At 35.5% G+C, this 18,435-nt stretch overlaps 1 protein-coding gene across 3 annotated transcripts in view; it reads left to right on the forward strand.

Annotated features, from left to right (window-relative positions):
• The first annotated feature begins 463 nt into the window (after positions 1–463).
• The window catches only part of LOC125061955 (protein Fe65 homolog), a 92,547-nt gene continuing 74,575 nt past the window's right edge, over positions 464–18,435 (forward strand). For 2 of the 3 annotated variants that reach the window (XM_047667597.1, XM_047667599.1), the window contains exons 1-2: positions 464–612; positions 12,849–13,012. In XM_047667597.1, coding sequence (XP_047523553.1) covers positions 12,880–13,012 — 133 coding nt within the window. In that variant the 5' untranslated portion in view covers positions 464–612; positions 12,849–12,879. The remainder of the gene's footprint in view (positions 613–12,848; positions 13,013–18,435) is intronic. The other variant, XM_047667598.1, reaches the window with a different exon arrangement.

Here is an 18,435-nt window from a genome sequence, read left to right on the forward strand (position 1 = left end):
CAATACGTGATTAAAAAACACTAAAAAATTACTGCAATTATTAACTAACTGTTATTTTAATAGAGATATATTACCATTTAGAGACAGATATATTTGAAAAATATGTTTGTTTGGTTTCTTCAGGAACCATTGGTTTCAACTGAAGAAATTCTGCATTGTATATATTTTATAGAGAAAGGCTGCAAACAGTACGAATGAATCGGGACTCGGCTATCATCACTTAACATATATATATTTACGATAGCTAGGGACTCTTGTGGCACTGTAGGGCTTCTGAGACATCGGTTGACTCGAATAAAAGTTTTCTATCAGTTGGAAAAGGCCGTTTAGTAGGAACTTATTGGGTAGGCAAATATTAATTATTTTTAAATTAAAACTGTAAAATCTGATATTGCTTTTGTTGGGGTATTTTCACCCCTTATTTTCCGAACGTAGGGCAATCCGCGCATGCGCGTTCAACCCCAATTTAGTGGCATCACACTGCGCCATATTCTTTTCCTAACACTCATTTCGATAAAATCTATTTAAAATATCGGGACTTGCTGTGTTGTGATAATAATTTCCAATCAAGTTATTCGCATTCAAGATCTACGAAGGTTTTTCAATATCAAGGTGAGATTTTTGAGTTTATATAATACAAACGTCATAAGAAAACATTGATTTACGTTCGTGTGTATAATATTATTTCTATACAACATATTTACGGTAATTAAATTATCAAAGATGTGGGTTTAGGTTTTGTTAGGTAACATTAAAATACAGCGATTTACGAATGTTTTATTCACGTAATAGCAATACATTTTCATATGCAAAGCACTTCTTTTAATACAGTCAAACTCTAAGCTAAGGCAGTGAAATGATTTCGTTGGTAAATTAGTAATAAGTGAGCGAACACATCGCGTAACACACAATCGATTTTAGGATCTTAGATATGCCGGCATTCCTAACATTTTTCTTTATACAGAGACAGGAATTTTCTTAATAAGTTTTTAAGATATTAAATCGCTGATTTCTTACACGAGTCTTCGACTATCAAATGTACAATTGTTATTAACAATTTAGAATTGTTTAGGTAATTTCCAGACACGATAGTTATATACGCTTTATATTAGAAACAACCACGAAGATGTTTGTTAAAGTAATCTTTTATTATCATTGATTTAATATGTAAATACAGCCATACAGCCGATTGAAAGCAATTAATAAAAATAATTTATAGAATTGTTATGAGTTGTACATGTTCTGTCCAGACATGGGTACCCATTAAAATCAGATCATAATAAAACTTGGATCCCTAGTTCAAAACAGGGATCATCTGGATTTAGTTTCCAAAAAATTTAAATTGGTTAAAACGGGTATTGTATGACCATTGTTCTTGTTTGTTCCCTTGCTGTGAGATGACAATCCAATTATTGTGTCATTTGGAAAATATACTATTTGACACTAAAGTGTTTAATAGTTACCTATATGAATTTTTGTGCGTAGTTTCACTATCTTGGACAAACATTTTTTTAACATAAGACCACTATTTTATTGCATTGTTTTAAGATAAGTCACTTTCTTTCGCGATCTAGCTAACTGTGGAATCGACTCCTGGTGGAGGACTTCCCTTGGAAATACGAATTCAGATTGTTTAAAGAAAGAGTATACTTCTACTTCAAAGCCTGGCAACGCACTAAAATGTCACCCATTTTAATGGACAGTATCCCATAGGCTCCCGATCCCGTATGCTCGTTGGTAGGCACAAATAGTCTTGGGGCCAATCTAAAACATTCTATTAAAAATCAAACATCTCGCTAGAGAGGGAAGTTTTTCTTTCATTGGTAAAAATTTTAATGAAACAGCAGTCAAGGTACAAACGCTTATAATTACGCTATTATTATTAATGTATTTATTTTGACGCACAGGAAAAATCTTAAACTTACCCTAAATATTCTAACATTAAAATTCTAGTATAGAAAATAAATATCGCTTGACGAAGACATAGTCTCGTTTCTTTATTTACACTGTATTAAGAACACATAAAAAATCAGATGACTTGTAATTAGGTAGGCCGATAAGCGATCTCTTTCTCTAGTAGGAAAGAAAAGGACATAAACAAGATCGAAAGTAAATTAACATAAAAATTATAAATATATAATTGTACAAATACTGAAATGTAAAGGTACATGAATCACTATTAATTCTAGGTTTTTAAATACAATAAAAAACATTAAACAATCTTTTAAATACTTCAAGGTAAATCAATTAAGAAGTATATCTAAATAATGCAATAAAAGGAATGCTTTTCTGAAATAAGGTGCGCTGAAAAGTTTGTAAGCTGACACATAGATGGCGCCACTAGTATTTAATTAATATGATTTAAAAAAAAAATTATAGTCAGCGCTTACCTTCAAGACACGTGTATTCATTTAAGAACCGTCAGATATTGAGCGAAGAAACTTTAGTTTGTTTAAAAAAATGAATAAAAACGAATTTCGTAATAAAGCATTGCTTTTAGGCGAAACAAAATACTATTGAATCCAAGGCTCGGCTTGATAAATATTATTCGTACTGTGCACCAGGAAAATCAATCGTTAAGAAGTGGTTTGCTACATTTAAACGCATATAAACGCGTTTAAAGGACGATACACGCGCGCATTGGATGTCCCAAAGAGGCTGCTACAAAAATATCAAAATCTTCCACAAAGTAATTTTGGATAACCGAAAAGTGAAATTGATTATGATACTAATGTAACTTTTTATATAGTATAACTAATGTTACTATATAACATAATATATTTGATGTTTCAAAGTGACATATAATTATTTGGTATTAACGACAACGCCATCTATTGACGGAAAGTCGTTACTTGGAATATAACGCTGCATTTTTACCAACTGCCCACAGTTTTTAATTCTATCTGGTGATTAAATTCAGTTACAATGAAATCCTGAGCACTGTTGGCCTAGTGGCTTCAGCGTGCGACTCACATCCCTGAGTTCGTAGGTTCGATACCCGGCTGTGCACCAATGGACTTTCTTTCTATGCGCGCATTTAACATTTGCTCGAACAGTGTAGGAAAACGTCGTGAGGAAACCGACATGTCTTAGACCCAAAAAGTCGACGGCGTGTGTCAGGCACTGGTGGCTGATCACCTACTTGCGTATTAGATTAAAAATGACCATGAAACAGATTCAGAAATCTGAGGCCCAGACTTAAAAAGGTTGTAGCGCCACTTATTATTACAATGAAATCCTGGGATATTAAATAGTGATAATAAGTGTTTTTAAATTTCAATTGCCTCGCGTATTAGTCTAGGAAATCGTGATTCTTATGCGAAGATTTTATTTGAGGTTAGTAAATAAACCAATACAGCCTTTATATTTATTAAAGTTGATTTACTTAATTGAATAATTTACTTAACACATAACTTAAGTGCTATTTAATAGCTGTTATATTAACCTCTCATTTGACATATTCGGTAGTGGGCTGATCAATTAAAATGTTAAGTGCCTATCTCATACCTAATCCGCTGATTTGCAGTAAAATTGAAAGTGTAATATTTAATATTTTTTGTAACTCCATTATTGTCATATATTTTAGATTAGCTTGTTACATTATTATTATTATTATTATAGCCTCTATTCGGACATGCCAGTAATTTTTCTTTATTTTTCGTATATTGTACTTTTCTTCCACTTTTGGGTGTCCGTTTGCCAAATGGCAAAGGCCTCCTCCAACCTTCTCCATTCTGGCCTTTCTATGGCCACTCTACCCCATGTTGTTCCCGCGACTTGTATAATGTCGTCGTCCCACCTTTTTTGTGGTCTACCTCTCTTTCTCTTTCCATCTCTTGGGTACCATTGTGTGATTATTTTACTCCATTTGTCCTTTCCCCTGATCATGTGGCCTGCCCATTTCCACTTTTGTCTTCTTATTTTCAAAGTTATGTCCTGTAGCTTAGTCTTTCCTCAGATGTTGCTACTCCTTACTTTGTCTTTTCTTTTGATCCCAGTCATGCTCCTTTCCATGGCATGTTGACATACGGAGAGTTTATTTGTTACGTTTTTTGTTAAAGCCCATGTTTCGCTCCCGTAAGCCAGCACTGGCAGGATGCATGTGTTAAATAATTTGCTTTTCGTTGAATTGTGTAGGGTCTTGTCTTTCATCACTTCTTTTAGGCTCCAATATTTTTTCCAGCTGTTTGCAACTCTTCTTTCGACTTCTTTGTTTCCGTTATCGTGTGGAGACATCAGTTGACCGAGGTATAAATATTCTTCCACGTAGGAGATTTGGTTCTGCTCCACTATTACAGGGTCTTTGTTGCCATTGGTCATGATTTTTGTTTTTTCCGGGTTTAGCTTCAATCCGGCCTTTGCACTTTCCGATGCTAGATCATTTATCATCTTGTTTAGATCAGCTGGTGTTTTTGCAAATAATACGATATCATCAGCGAATCGTAGGTGCGTTAGCGCGCGGCCATTAATAGTTATACCCATGTCCCTCCATTCCAGATTCCTGAAGATCATTTCTATTACGGCCAGAAAGAGTGTTGGTGAAAGGGGGTCACCCTGTCTCACGCCTTTTTGTATTTGAAATTCCTTCTTTTTCTAGGCGGATACAAGCCGAACTGTGTTTATAAATGTTTTTTATAATTCTTATATATTTGTGCTCTATACCCAGTTCCTTTAAGGCTTCCCAGATTTTTAAGTGTATCAAAGAATCAAAAGCCTTACTGTAATCAATAAAAGCTATGTAGTATACAAGCTGGTACTCATTGTATTTTTCTATAATTTGTCTTACAGTGTGGATGTGGTCTAACACCGAGAAATCTTTACGGAATCCTGCCTGTTCAATGGGTTGTTGCTCATCTAATTTCCTTCCTATTCTTTCCAAAATAATCTTTGCAAAAATCTTGTAAATGTTAGACATTAGACTGATGGGTCTATAGTTTCCAATATCGCAGTGATTCCCTTTCTTGAATATAAGGATTATGATGGATTCAGTCCACTGTTTTGGGATGATTTCTGTGTTTATCACGTAGTTGAAAATTTCTGTAAGTATCGGTGCCACTGCTACCTTCGTTTGCTTTAGTATTTCATTGGTTATGCCATCTGGCCCTGGAGTTTTATAATTTTTCTGTGTGTCAATAGCTTTTTCAGTTTCTTCCTGCATGATGTAAGGTACCGTTTCGTACTCTGGTAAGTCTATTTCTCTTTTATTTGTGTTATTTTTGTATAGTTCGGTGTAGTAGTCAGTAGCGATTTTGAGTATTTCTTGTCTACCAATTTTCTTCGCTCCTCTTCTATCTTCCATCTTAACAATCCATTCTTTCTTGTTAGTTAATTCTTTGTACGCCTTCTTTATTCCTCCTGTCTGTCTAATATGTCTCTCTATTGTTTCCATACGATGTTGTCTCCTGTCTTTCCTGTTTTCTTTTATTTCTTTACTAATTCTTGCAATTTCTTTTCTATTTTTACCAGTATTTTTCGCACTTATTAGCACTGCTCTTTGGTTAAGGAGGTTGACGGTTTTTTCTGTCATCCTGTTGTATAGGTTCTCTTTCCTTTTGCTATGTTCTTTAGTAGTGGTTACAATTTTATTTTCCAACCAATTGTATTTCTCCTGTGTGTCGGCGTCTTTTGTTTCATATTTGTAGTCTTTAAGTTTCGAGTTTAGTGAGTTGGCTATTTCTCCTATCAGATGTTTGTTAATTTTTATATTTTCTCGACTTATTTTTGGTCTGGGGTTCTTGGGTTGGGATGAGTTTAACTCAGCTCTGACCATGCGGTGGTTGGTGTTAAAATTTAGGTTATTGATGACATTTATGCTTGGAAAGAATTTATGTTTGTTGGTCAGTATAAAGTCAATTTGGTTTTTTGATTTTCCATCGGGTGACAACCAGGTCCACATTCTGTTTTTCTTTTTCTTGAAGACGGTGTTTAATATGGTCAAGTTATTTTCCATTGCAAAGTCTATGAGCATTTTTCCATTCCTGCTTCTAGGTTTTGAGCTGTATGTATAGGGCCCTATAATTGCATCCTCGTCCCGTTGGCGTTCGCCAATTTGACCATTGAAGTCACCCATCACGATGATGTTTTTGTGGGCATATGTCGAATAATAATACGTTAAATTGTAAGCAGTTCGTTGAGGTTCACAATCTTTCGACAGTTTATAATCTCGCGAGATAGATTACAATCTAACGGTGTTTACAATTTTACGGTGACATATATATTATGATGACTTTAAAAAATAAATGAATATTGCGATTGTCTTATAAATATGTCAAATGTTATATCTCCTTTAATCTGTGCCATCATAAAGTATAGCATTTCGTGAAAGCTCTCTGTTATCAGATAACCTTGATATGTTAACTGTATAACCAAGGTCTCATGGAAATAATATTTCAATCTTTAGGAATTAAACTCGTTCCAAACCACATCATACAATTATTTTCAATTTAAACTGATCGATACATGCTTTCTGCCTTGCGATTCTGTAACTCACTTTTCACATAAACAATAAACTACAAGCTCCCTCCTTATCAGACTGCCAAATCGTAAAATGACTGCTTCACGACTAATTTTAAGCGCGACAACCGCTGCGAATACCGCTGTGCGAGTTCGAAAAGTGAGTTACAGAATCGCAAGGCTGTAAAGCACGACTTAGTGCTATGTCTGTCAAAAGTCTACTCTCGTATGTCAAAAGTGTATTAAACCGAATCATGATAGTCAAATATACACTATTTACAATTTTCTTAACCTACACATTTTAGTGTTAGAGATACACAAATGAAAACCGAAAATAGTATTCACTGTCTTTATTGTCAGCACTGTATTACATGGCGGTTTTAGCACGGCTGCCTGATCCACATGACAAGTGGAATTACGAAATCACGATACGTAGACATAATTACACCTTTATCTAATATTAAAAATAATAATAATTAAGAAGAACATTAAGATATATAAAAAGTTTGGTCCCTGTGGCAGTGTACCTTTAATGACAGCATTTTCTCGCTGTATTGCAATACTTATCCGTTGAGGAAAGCACCAGCTCTGGGGTCGCCTGTAAAGTCAGACGCCAACTTAATTCTTTAATTAGCGCCTGTGCACTTGAACTCCATGGCCTCAGAGTCTCTACTCCAAAGGGAACGAAATCGAAGTTGGAGAAAATACTTGAGTCTTTTATTATTTTAATATATATAAATTACGTGTCACGTTGTTTGTCCGCTATGGACTCCTAAACTACCGAACCGATATCAATCAAATTTGCACACCGTGTGCAGTTTGATCTAACTTAAAAGATAGGATAGCTTACATCTCCTTTTATACCCGAAATATTATTTTATTGCAAATATTTGTTTATTATTTGATACAATTCTAACAGATGGCGCTGTGTTAAACGTTCCAACATTTCACATAAGCTATCTACATTTCACATAAGTTCTCCTACCGTTTCCCTTGAATAGTTTACTACTATGTAATATAAAAAAAAACTTAGCCACAGCAACGCTTGGCCGGTCTGCTAGTTGTATTATACATATTTTGACAGTCATAGGTAGGTTCTGAATCATTATAAAGAGTTGTAGGACCATTTGATGTTACGATGATCAGTGTTATGTATGCAATAAAACTTAATATGCCTCTTGAACTATGTTCAATATTAATTTTTTTAATTTTCCTCAAGCATATTTTAATAAAATGCAAAACAGCTTATAGTCACCTGCGTCCCAAATTTATATTATCTCTCAATTTTACGATCAGTAATTTTGGTTTTTAATAAGTTTAAACTTTCAATCTTTATTGACACTCCTTTGCAAAAACAAAAAAATCGTAATTAATCTTATCTTAGGTTTGCCCAGTTTCAACAGTTAATTATTATTTTAACAGATTTTAACTTACACCAGTTTTTTAAATAATTAAAAAAACTGTTTGTTTTGATATATATATTATACTAGCTGGCCTGGCGATCATCGTACCGCCTAACAGTCGATTCTTTATTTTTTTTAATACTTATTCTTCTATTCGGGACACAAAGTTGATAATACAATAAATACATTATGTCAAAAAATAAAAATGTACCTTCCCGGAACCCCTCCACTAACACTTGAACTTTATGATATGGTATCAAAGTTCAAATTGCCTTTAAATATTATTACGAATATTTTGTATGGGAATATAGAAAAGTTTTGTTTTTAGACTTTTTCACTCAATTTTTTTAAATTTTTCTCTCCGTAAGAACCATCCTCGTACTTCAAGGAATATTATAAAAAAAAGAATCAAACAAATCGGGTCAAGCCGTTTTCATGTTATGTTGTGACAATGGAAAACGGGTTTTATTTTTATATATATATAGATTAATGTTATTTGTACGGTTTTATTTTCTTTATTTGGTTTACATTGATTATCAAATATGAGTGAAAACTCGGTAAAATGGAACGACAAAGAGCATTTTATCCGTCGCCAAAAATGGATTGTCTTCGTAGGGTTTGGTTATTGGGATGCAGATAGGAGATCGTTCGACTGTCACGAACAGATCTCAGATAGTTTTCAATATTAGATTGTGGATTTATTATTGGGTTCGGGGGTAAGAGAGGAGGCCTATGGCCATTATTGGAACATATACAACGTGTAATTGAGTACGCTGATAATGTCGAAGTTTATTTAAATTGAACTGAGTAGGGACGATTTTTACTGATAAAAAGAATTGCCACGAGCCCCAGATGGTATAGTAACGCTACTGATTTCGCTTTAGTGTGTGTTAACTAGAGTACAAGATGGAAGTTTACAATTAAAATCATTACTTAACCGGTGAAAACCGCGTAATCACTCTCTCTGAGATATGTTGGGTCAGACCACAGCCTGTTCGAGCCGTGTTTCAGTGAAGTTCATGAATAAAAGGTTTTCTTTAGCTAATTGGAATTTACGCGTGAAAAATAAACGAGAGTTTATTATAATGTATTACAACTTATATTCGGTAGTGGGATCAATTTTATAGGCATTAAGTGCCTATCTCATACCTAACCCGCTGTTTTGCTGTATGTATTTTGTGTCACATTTATGTTTACCAAAATTGACATATATTTTAGAAAAATATAGCTTGTAACGGACTGTAAATGTACATAATACTATATGTATGATGTGGTAAACTTCAATTAATAAATGGTCAAGTACAAACTTCTTAAATTTTTTATTTCTATTGATTAATCTTAAGAATTAAAAGTGTTTTATGTAAAACAAAGTAAAAAAAATAATGATAAATAGTACCATTTTATATACTTCCTCTAAATCGCTGAAACTATAAATAGTGTTATACCACTGTACGGCTTTTTTATCGATCTAAACGCTGTTTCATTTATTTCGTTAATAAACCGACATATAAGCGACATTTCATCTAATATCCTGAAAACTATCGTTACAAAACAATTTTTATGGCACGAATTTTATGAATTACGGTCCACGGACGGAGTAGCTATAATATACATAAAAATACGTTCACTAATATTCACGCCATCTCAAGGCCTCACGACTGTACAACGCATTGGTTAGAAGTGTGTTTGTAACTCGTTTGTTTGGGCTCCTAAACTAAATACTGTCGTATGTTGGAGCGCATACAGAATCAATTACACGATACCTTTTTAACAGACTGTATGGCGTCTAAAGGCCGATTTACATTATCATTAGTGTTTAGGAGAGTGCTTTAGGATAGTACTTTAGTTGAAACATGTAAACGCTACTTGCTTTAGTAAACGCCACGCTAAAGAACTTGCCTTTCAAGTTGTACTAAAGCACTCTCCTAAACACTAAGCTAATGTAAATCGGCCTTAAGGGATAGTAGAGAACTATCCCTTAATGTACCTAACATTCTCTTGGGGATGGTCTACTATATACTGATAACTGATAGTCAGGTCTCAAATTAGTACGTTGCACAGTTGCTGTCTCCGACACTATCGACATATTTATATGTTCGCAGATTCACAGTAGCGATATTGTGTATGTGTTTAGTATAATATACATTATTTTATTTTTCCTCGACATTATCGTATTGGCATAGGATGTAAGGATAATGTCTTTCTGTAATTTTTTTTATTACACGCTTTATATTAGCTTCACCTGTATGTATGTATGTAACCGACTCCTTCGGACTCGATTTTGACCCACTTTAAACGGACAGATTTAATTCAAACTTTGTACACTTATAAAGAATCAGCGACAATATAATAATTTCATAGGGTAATCTCGAAAAAACAATGAATTTTTTTTTAAGTCCACAAAGCAATACGATTAAATTGAGACAACACGTACTGCTGCTAGGACTAAAAAGTGGAAAATAAATCTCTCTCTGTGCCATATGTTTCGTCTATCGAGCAACCCACGCTTTTTCACAATAATACCAGTATTTTTTGTTCATTACCATTTTCAGCCTAAATTAGGAATTATTTTTCACTTTTTAGTTTGATGTGCTTTAAAAGCGTGTTTTATAGTTTTTTTTAACTATACAATTTTTTTATAGAGCGCATCGTGCAATCAGTCTTCTGACTATGAGCAGATGAGTTGTAGGATGATTTGCGGGTGGAGGTATTCCTCATTAGGAATATCTACCATAATAATATTAGCTTAGTCAATGCTGCTGAGCTCCAGGGTTCTTTGACTTTTGAGTCGGTTTATATATTCCGGTAGGGTTAGCTGAACAGCTTAGTATGATTACTCCACTGCGCCCCGCAATCCACCCCGAGACACTGACACAGCTATTCGTGCTGGGATAGGGCCTTAATATCGAGTTCGGTTAAAAACATGCAGCAGTAATTATAGTAAATAGATCGCAAAAACCTCGCACCTATATTCCGCTTGTCGACGATTTCCAGTTAATGTGAGGGGTGGGAATCGGTAATTGCCCTGTTTTTCGGCAAATATATCGGTTTACTGTTAAGAGTAGAGAAAAATACACGTTTAAATTTTCGTATCTGTATTATAAAGCTGAATAGGAACCTTTCTCAGAAACCAAGTTGTGGAACGACGGACGTCGAGGTGATACAGGTGGAATTTCGTATTCTGCCTCGACGTCCGATGATGTAACTCACTTGCCGGTATCAATCCGTACAATTCTTCTGAACACTCTCCATGGTAAATGCAGGAGAAGTGAATGACCCCATATCTCTACGCAACGACAAGGGATTCGAACCGCTCTTCGTTGAATACGGTCGTGGAACGGACACCGAGGTGATACGGGTGGAATTTCTTATTCTGCCACGAGGTCCGATGATAAAACAAATGAAGGGAGCTGATCGCCTACTTGTGTATTAGAAAAAACAAATAACGATACCGAAATCTGAAAAGACTGCAGCGCCATTGATTTATTTTTATCATTCTTAATGTTAACAAGAAGGGTGCGTGTACTTGTGTACGCGCGTAAGAAGTTATATATACTTCTTTGGCATTATTAAAAATAGTTTTTGATTGCATGCAAATAATTAATTACAATTAAATAATCAAAGACTAGAAAAGGAGTCATTATAGTCAATAAAGTTCAGTTTACATTTGAAAAATTAAATAAATAAATATTTATAATTATTCTCTTACATTAAGTGTAACATAAATTCTATAATTATTCGAATCTTGTTTTTAAATTATGTCCAATGCCGTAGCATCTTCCGTGGGCAACTTCATTCTGTTAATTTTGTGTCACGGTGCACGCGAATCGTAAAATTTCACTCTCATCAATTTTTCATAACGCACCTAAAGAAGCGTAACTTCAAAATATTGTTTTATTTTTTTTTGTTTTATATTTACCAGTCTCTAGACGACAGAAACAAATCCAAACATTTGTTCTTGAAATTTGTGAGTTAATTTAATATAGTAACTTTCTCAGTATGAATCACGAACTAGAAACCTTGAACTATTAAAATTGTAGGAAATTGTGAATGAGTTGTTAGAATTAATTATATCAGGCCATTTGGAACACGAGAATACCTTTATTGAACGATTCTTACACACATACTATACACACAGGATATTTCATATCAAATACACGATTTAATGTGACAAGCACTTATAGGCAAACAAACATGAGAACAAAACTAGCTCGTTCATTAGAATGCTCAATCAGGACATTGGTTAGTTATGGTCAAAACGCGTTGTTCCAAAAGGAGGGACAAATATTATCTTAAACGCTAACGATTTATCAATAAATGTTCTACGATTCTCCAATAACAACATCTACTACTTACACAATTATTACCTATGATGTAGGGCAACTGAATTTTAAAATTCACAATCGTTTTAATCGCTTTATTAATACAGCAACAGTGAGCAGTGTTGGCCTAGTGGCTTCAGCGTGCGACTCTCATACCTGAGGTCGTAGGTTCGATCACCGGCTGTGCACCAATGGGCTTTCTTTCTATGTGCGTCTAACATTAGCTCGAACGGTGAAGGAAAACATCGTGAGAAAACCGACATGTCTTAGACCCAAAAAGTCGACAGCGTGTGTCAGGTACAGGCTGATCACTTACTTGCCTATTAGATTTAAAAATTATTATGAAACAGAATCAGAAATCTGAGGCCAGGAGATTATTGGAGATTATTGCCCCCCCCCCCCATGTAACTCGCCGTAACGTTTTTCAGTACCCAAGTACAGTACTGTACCCAAGTCTAGTAAAACGTTTCGTGACCACCTAGTGACTCTTTAGTTACTATTATGTGGTGTAAGTAGAAAATAATATTAACAATAACGCGTAATTTAATCCCCGCCCCGCATCGTGACGTTTTACAAAAGGACCCCCCCCCTTCCAAAATTCGTTACGTAATACTTGAACGCTCCCTAAAGAGGTTGTAGCGCCACTGATTTATTTCATTTATTAATACAGCAGACGCGGCATGGAGCTAGGCGGGTAGGTGATGCTCAGCGGCGCCATCTGGTCCGCCGCGCCCGTGAGCCTGCGCCCGCTCGCGCCGGGGTTGCCCGCTGCGCGGCCACCGCTGCTCGCGCTCGTCATGCAAGCTCTGCATGATGACGACACCAGCTTTTTAGGTAAGTGAACTGCTTTTAAGGCATTTTCGGTACCACCATCACGAACCCGTCAATTTCCGAAAAAAGTTCTAACGTATACTTATTCTGAAAAGGTCGGCAACGGACTGGCGAGGTTAAAATGGTACAAGATAGTACCCATAACTACGCAATATTAATCGTCAAAGCTTTTTAAGTTTCCATGTGTCTGGGACTTTGATTATAAAATGTTCTGTACCTGTTGTAATCTGTTGTATTTCTCGAAGCAGTTTAGGCCATATTCAAGCCTCAACAACTTCGTTCTGAAAAATTAGAAGCCTGAATTTTCAGGCATTGTATATTTCAAATTTCATTCAATTTGAAATAGTAGTTTAAGAGGTATTACTAGTCAAAGTTTCTTAATATTGTTACTTACTCACTGACTGATCATCAAAATCTAAGGCACTTCTAGCAGGCTTCATTTAGAATACAATTAGTGTTTAGTGTATAAAAAAACGACTGGTTGCACTTCGGGAGTGCCGGCATCAATGTATCTGAGGAAAGAGACAAATGAATTAAAACCGTAACTATATAGATCGAAGGTTCATAATCTTTTAAAAAAACATCCGTCTTACGAATTTGTTCTGACGCGAGTTTAACATTTTTACCCATTCCAAAAAAAGAAGAAGTTTTCACTTCAATAAAAGAAAAACAATTATACAACAAACTCTTAGATTTGTATTATTTATATGGTCAGTATAAGATGTTAGGTTAGATAATTACGTAATAACTTAAGACAAAAAGTTCCTTAACTAGGGACTGAATTAACCGACATGGATCTCACAAGTTCTTACGGTAGAAGCATTGCGGAACTTTGTTTTTGATAGCATTGATATTACACTTAAAATAATTCTGTCGCTATGGTCAAAATAATGGAGCTTTGGACTATCCGATAAATCTCAATTTGTGTCGTGTATGTAATTTTTTGTAATAACCCTTAAACAATAATACAATGTAAATGTGACATGAGTATAGCCAACAAAAATTGTACATTTTGTAGAACATTTTTTTAGTCAAATGATAGCTATAAAGTAATCCTAAATAGCTCATATCGATCTATAGCAAACGTTGTATCAACTTAGTCACGCAATGTTATCGCAGCCATCTTGACGCCGCGCCGGCCTGCATATTGTTTTGGGTAATTTCAAACAATTTTCTTTGCGTTCTTATATATTCACTATGCAAAGAAATATGAATGAGCATTTTCCCTATTATATCAATTGTTAGTAAAAATATATAGGATATATAAGGAGTTTGTATTTTGACGCATATTTTGTTGTATTAACCGCGCATATCTTCGCAGTTCCTGGGTTGATTGACCTGCAAAAATAGCGATTATAACTATTATAAGAAATATTGTTTGGTATACTATTTAGTGTTTCATATAAAAACTTTACGACAAACGCCGTAAGGGGTTGGTATAAATAATTTTGCGTGTATTTTGACGAATAAGCTTGTAACTGTAAATTGCCAAGTTCCTGAATTTTATCAACGTGTTGAATTATTATTTGCTACGCTTTAATCTGTTTTTGGCTACGGTGATTAGATCATCCGGATTCGATATGACGGTGACGGGTCTTTTTTGTCCAATGTGTTGGGATGATGTTTAACCTTGTCGAAGTAGTCGCCAACTTCATCCATTGGGCTATGGTAGGCAGCTCCAGGTCGTGGTGGAGTTCGACGTTCCTCACTTAGAATGGCGCGCCCGGATCACCTGTAGCCGGTGGATATGGGAGGGGGCATAATGCGCGAAGGCTACGCTAGGACGTGCATGGTCGGATGCAGGCCTTGTATACTAAAACTCAAAATATCTTTATTCAAGTGGGTAACCAAGTACACTTTTGAATCGTCAAGTTAAATTAATCGTAAATTTACATTTGCTACCAGTTCGCAAGTCAAGGGCGTAGAGCTGGTAAGAAGAACTGGCAAGAAACTTTCCGCCACTCTTTTTAATCGCCAAGTAGTGTCATACAAATTGTTTGAACTGAAGCAATTCAATCCCAAGGATTAGTATCATTTAAGTAGTCCTCAAATTTATAAAAAGCTTTGTTGATTAATTTTCGTTTAACGAGGGCTTTGAATTTATTTAGTGATAATTCTCTAATTTCGCTTGGGAGTTTGTTGTAAAACTGTGACATATGACTCCTTTTATTCAGGAGGAAAAGAGGAGACAGAGGACAAAAGGCAATGTGCTAACGTACATATATGGAGCGTGACTCCTAGATATTTGACGGACTCTTGCCACGGGATGCATTGCCCTCTTTTTAGAGGCGAATTTTTTCCCGAGATTGAGCAAGAGCACCGGGGTTGTGAGGCTAAGGTCTAGATGTTGTGGGTATTCTTAGTTGGAAATACTTCATTTTAGCGAGTTTCAGGGAAATGTGGAAATATACAATTCACTGCGATGATATATGATTTACAAGCGCAGATTGTATGTCTGTATTGTTATATAAAAAAATCAAAAAATGTCTAGCCCTCACAGACTGTTAGGTCGTATACCTATGTTCACGTTTCACGAGTTACAAAACTTATGTTAAATATTTGGAGTTATATCGTTTAAGTTAGCTTATCGAGATATTCTTTTATAGTTATTTAAAGTTCGTGCAGACGTCGGGTTGTTTCCAAAGTTTCATGACGCATAAATGGACATACTGTAATCTTAATTTATTAAACTCTTTTAGCAGTAGTGTCCAATCTGTGCCGACATTGAGAAGGTTGGGGGATTATCACGAATCCTGAAGTTTTTAGATCCGGTCTTTCTTTTCCTACCCTTGGGGACCTATATGCTTATCGTCAGATGCTCCAGATACCGTTGCTGTAGTTGTTCTGCAGTGCAAGGAGTGTTTGAATGAATGAATGTTTATTCCATTTTCTATGGAGCCGATCGGTGGCAAGTCACAGCCCTGGTTAAAACCTCGCCAAAGCTGCAAGAGAATTTCTGCCAGCTCTCCGATCCACCCCTGTATATGGAGGATGACTCGCTAGCCTACACCGCGAAGAAGGACTACTGCCCACACTGCGTAGGCTACGCAGCACGACAGCACTGTGCTCTTTACACTGCCATGCAGGTATTTCTTGGGCAGTTGCCGATCAGTAGCAAAACTGACTTGAAACAGAAGAGACTCTGCTACGTGGAGTCTCAGACTGGGGTTCACTAAATCTAATACAATTTAATCACAAAAAGACACTTGCCTGCGTGTTTTTAGCCACTACTCCTTTTTTCGAAGACACTCTTCTTAATGCCACAGCCAGCGGAATATTTGGCGATGATATATCGAACGAAAGTTTCGCGGTCATTTAGAGGGAAAGGAGAAATTAGCGTCCAAGAAGCTTGGTGTGCTTAGCAAGGTAAGACGGTACCTCACTCTGGGCCAATCCCGCGCCGGGAGCTCCCCAGTACCAGCTCCTTCCACTTGACCGTATTCCGAGTGGCTTGATTGATTTATTTATTTATAAAAGCTTGCCAACGCTCGGCATACTGATACATGGATAAAAGAAAATTAAAATACAATGGCAAACATAGCATATAAGAAATAATAAAAAGAAATGAAGCAAAACAATAATATAATTTAAATAAACATTAGACGAAAATCGCTCTTAAAGTGTGTGGGGAGCAACTATGGATATCCAGATCCGGCTCGTTTAACAGAATGCTCAATCTGGACATCGGTGAATTTTGGCCAAAACGCGTTCTCCGGAAAGGAGGGACAAATGGAATGATGGGATGTCTGGGATATCTACTGGGTACACGAAATTTAAATTTTGTTAAAAGTATCCCTTGATCCCTCGGTGTTGTGTAGAGATCTTCTGGATCCAGCCTATGCGCAGCATGAGACGATAACTCCAAATCTCAAATCTCCTTGCTTTAATGAAAAAGCTTTTAAAGCTGAGTCAAGAAGAATTCTTTCAACATTTTCTATTGTAGTAAAAATGCGAATATTTTTGCTATCAGAGCGAGAAAAGAGGTTGCAATCATGGCATAAAAACCTATTTCCATTACTCAGCCGCAATGCGCGGTTTTGAATCTAGTTTGTGTTGATGGAAATACAATTACCGTTTCATTGGGTATGCAGTAACTAATTAATTAGGTAATCCACTATGTTACTATTAAGCGATGATCTCCAGTTAAGTCTTACATTGTGGACGCGGTTTTAACAGCTACGGTACGGTCTTTAAAGGCCAGTAACGCAACCACTAAAATGGGTGTCCATGGGCTGCGAGGACTGCCGTTTTTGGGCGTCCTATAAGCTCCTTTGTATAATATAAAAAATCAATATCGCTACAACCTTTTTAGGTCTGGCCCTCAGATTTCTGTATCTGTTAAAATCGTATACAATAGAAAAAAAACTAAACGTTTGACTATAAGTGCGTGTCATATTCAAAATTGTATTTTATTTTTCCTATATATGAGTGCGCCGAGCGTTAACAAGCTTTTATAAATAACTGGAAATACACGCCATTAAATTGAAGATATAATATATTCTTGACCATGAGCTCTCAAATAACGTGAAAGCCGTTAAATAACAACCGTAAATATATATAAATATAATATTGTTGGTGCATAGCGCCTGAATACTATTGAGTAGCAACTACTACAAATGTCTAACAAATGATAATATGTATAATAAAAACCTACCTGAACAGATACTACCCAAAATTTAAGGGTACACTGCCACTGGAACCAAACTTTTTAAATTTGTTTTAATTTTCTATTTATTCATTTTAAATTATTATTAGAAAATTATTACAGTACATATTTGTGTGTTGGAATTAAGTAGAATTTGACATCTAAAATACTGTGGACTCACTCTGCGAACATGAAATAAAATACATGGCAAAACAACGTTTGCCGGGTCAGCTAGTACTAATATATAATATTAAAGACATAATAACGCTCCTCTGAACTCTGCAAACATATAAAGATGTCGATACTCGGAGACAGCATTCAGTAAACATATTGAGGAACGAAGGATGAATTTTCCTTGAAAAGCTGTATTCTAGGAAACGCCTGCAGTTTTCATATGGCATACAAACCCGTTTTCATTTGTAGATGAGTCATTCGGTTTTCCCGATACACTTGTCACGCTGATTTCGACTTTATGACTCACGTATAAGGTATAGAGTTGGTAGTGTTACTTGGAGTTGATCATTTCATGTGCAATGTGCGTCTTTGTGGGGTTTTTCAACGTTTTCAGGATTATTTTAAGTAAGTTATAGTAGTATTAATTAGACTATGTTTCTGTGGGTGACTGTTATTCAAGGGGAAGATTACATTTTTCAAGGCAGGCCTTTATAGAGATATTTAGACCATAGGTTTTGACAATTATAATTAACTGTTCTTGATATTATGATAATTAATATGATTTCATGCTTATTTTTATGTGGCTGATTTTGCGGTGTTTTTTTCA

The sequence above is a fragment of the Pieris napi genome, chromosome 24 (genome assembly GCF_905475465.1).
Source record: "Pieris napi chromosome 24, ilPieNapi1.2, whole genome shotgun sequence".
NCBI lineage: Eukaryota > Metazoa > Arthropoda > Insecta > Lepidoptera > Pieridae > Pieris > Pieris napi.